We start from the raw sequence: 2,770 nt of genomic DNA, 5'->3' as shown, positions 1-2,770 counted from the left end.
GTTTGAGGTCGGAGAAGGTGGAGCTGGTTTAGGTCTGTGAAGGTGGAGCTGGTTTAGGTCTGTGAAGGTGGAGCTGGTTTAGGTCTGAGAAGGTGGAGCTGGTTTAGGTCTGAGAAGGTGGAGCTGGTTTAGGTCTGTGAAGGTGGAGCTGGTTTAGGTCTGTGAAGGTGGAGCTGGTTTAGGTCTGAGAAGGTGGAGCTGGTTTAGGTCTGTGAAGGTGGAGGTTCCTCGTTGTTTACGTAGAGATCTATGCTGACCGTTTTAGATGTGATTGGTCGGATGGTGATGTCAGAGCAGAGGAGGAAGTAGCGAGCATCACGCCGTCGTGTGGAAACGGCTGAACTGTGTTCGGTTTGTGCTTCGCCTCTTTCCATCACCTGCGCAGCAAACGGCCACTTCCTGTTGCAGGAAGTCACCTGATGCAGGTGGAGGTGGGAGGGTCAGTCTGGAAACCCGGAGGCTGCAGCCGGACCTGAACATTCATCACCTGCTGCTGTTTGTTCTGCTGATCCATAAACATTCCTGTTCCTGGAAGGCGGTCGGCAGGAAACGGGATCAACATTCCGACCCGCTCCATAGAGCAGCCGGCCATGTCGCCATGGAAACCCAGTTCCAGTCTGGGTTCTGTGCCGTGGCGATACTGGTTCAATCTTTTAATCTAGGTTAGTATAGATCCAAGAAAAAAGAATCCTATACTTTGGGAAAAAGACAGAACTTAATCCACCATCAGTAAAAACAAACTGGAATAAAATATGAGGGACAGGTCCGTCCGTCCGTCCGTCCGTCTGTCCGTCTGTCCGTCCCTCCCTCCCTCTCCCCCAGTCAGGTCCTGTTCTGGTCCAGTTCTATATTCCAGTCTTCTTAGGGTCCAGCAGGCCAGAAGCTTCAGACTGTCCAGTCTTCCAGAAGCTCCTCAGGTGAAACACCTGCAGATGTTGGATCTGACGTGATGCTGTCTCCCTCAGGGCTGCGGAGTGCAGGACGGGTCCAGAGGACGGACAGGCCCACAGAATCGTCTCTGTGAAGAAGTCTTCTTCTGTCTTTGCTGTGGCGTCCAGAGGAAAGGTCAGTGGAGCTGATTCCATCTGTTGCTTTGATGTCGGAACAGGAAGCAGTTTCCTTCTTCCAACCAGGAGGAGCAGAAACTCCTGGAATATTCCTGTTGACCTTAACGGTTCCTCTGCTGCTTGGTGCCTCCATGGATGGAGGATCTACCTCCAGGAAGCAGTTCCACCTGAGATCACTCTAATGAAGGAAGTGGCCCAGCACTCTGTGATCGTTTGGTTCTCCTGTTCTCATCCTTTCCTTTCCTTCAGCTGCTCTCAGACCTTCTGGCAGATTTAGACTTTTCTTCCCAAACTTCTCTGAACAAGAAGAGCCTAAAGTTTAGAGGGAGGTTCTGATCCGTCCTGGTTCTTGGATCCTGAGCCCCTCAGGGTTCTGGCTGCAGAACTCTCCCATGTTCAGGTGGTCCATGAAGGATGGAGATGGCTGGACAATAACAATGATCCTGAGTTCTCCTCTGGTTCTGCTCAGGTTCTGTCAGACCCGTTTACCTGCTGCTGGTTGCAGGTTTTATCTTCTGCTGGTCTCAGATCTTTTTTAGGACTTGAGTTACTTTCAGCTCAGAGTTTGTCCAGCAGAGGGCGACAGAGCTTAGCTTTAGGTGTAGCTGGGAGCTGTGGTTCTGATGGAGAAGGTTTGGGTCGGGTCAGACAGCAGCAGCCTCAACATTTAGTTGGATTTTCTGCAGTTTCAGCATCAAATGAAGCAGCATGAACTCTGACCTTTTGCCACATTTAGGCCCGCCTCCTTTGTGCAGAATATTAGTGAGCTGCTGACGCTGGTGAACCAGCAGCCGTGAGCAGCATCAGGCCAGCGAACGCAGAGCTTCATTTAGGTTTTCCTGCCCTGATCTGAACCAGTCAGAACTGAACCGGATCAGGTGGCTTTAGGTCCTCAGAACCTCCTTCCTGACCTGCAGCAGTTTCAGGTCAGAAGGTAGGAAGGAGTGGCGTCTGGGTCAGAACTTCCTGGGCAGCTTCAGAACCAGCAGCAGCTGGTTGAAAGGAGGAAGTAGAATCCTTCTGTCATTGGTTCTGCTCTGACCGCAGCAGATCATGTTCAACCAGTCCATCATTCCTCTGAGGGTGGAGCAGCTTCCTCCACCTGGAATGAGGTTCTAGAGCTCTGCTCCTTTGTTTGGCTTTAGCTCCGCCTCCTCTGGTTCTGGTTGGTTTACATTTATCTGCAGAAGAAGAAAGTTCCTCATGCATTTCATTTCACTGATGTCTGTTACTGTCACTCATTGATGACACGAATCCTTCCTTCCTTCCTTCCTTCCTTCCTTCCTTCCTTCCTTCCTTCCTTCCTTCCTTCCTTCCTTCCTTCCTTCCTTCCTTCAGGCCAAAGAGTTCAGCTACTCCGAATTGGACCTCAGAAAACCCAAACGTTTCGCTACGTTCTCCTTCGGTCTGAGGAGGAGGAAGAGGAGGGATGAGGAGAACCTGTCAAAGAGCGCCTTTGTCCTGCACAGCTCCAGCACCGACATGCAGGAGGAGGTAACATCTTCACACACTTCAGATGGTTCTGGTTCTGTCAGTCCATGTTTCTTTGTCTTACTGCACATTAAAAATAACTAATGTTCTGGAAGAAGCCATCAATGGTCCATCAGTCGTCCATCAATGATCCATCAATAGTCCATCAATTGTCTATCAATAGTCCATCAATGGTCCATCAATAGTCCATCAATGGTCCATCAGTCGTCCAT

The 2,770-nt window shown here is 50.4% G+C and overlaps 1 protein-coding gene across 1 annotated transcript in view; it reads left to right on the top strand.

Annotated features, from left to right (window-relative positions):
* Window positions 1-2,642, top strand: part of LOC107094250 — a 10,657-nt gene extending 8,015 nt beyond the window's left edge. The window contains exons 3-4 of the mRNA XM_015389768.1: window positions 966-1,065; window positions 2,406-2,642. Of these exons, the coding sequence (XP_015245254.1) occupies window positions 966-1,065; window positions 2,406-2,642 (337 nt within the window). The remainder of the gene's footprint in view (window positions 1-965; window positions 1,066-2,405) is intronic.
* Window positions 2,643-2,770: the final 128 nt, after the last annotated feature.

Source organism: Cyprinodon variegatus, unplaced genomic scaffold (genome assembly GCF_000732505.1).
Source record: "Cyprinodon variegatus isolate N-32 unplaced genomic scaffold, C_variegatus-1.0 Scaffold472, whole genome shotgun sequence".
Classification (NCBI taxonomy): domain Eukaryota; kingdom Metazoa; phylum Chordata; class Actinopteri; order Cyprinodontiformes; family Cyprinodontidae; genus Cyprinodon; species Cyprinodon variegatus.
The sequence above is the reverse complement of the archived record's forward strand: the minus strand, read 5'-3'. Positions and strand labels throughout refer to the sequence as shown.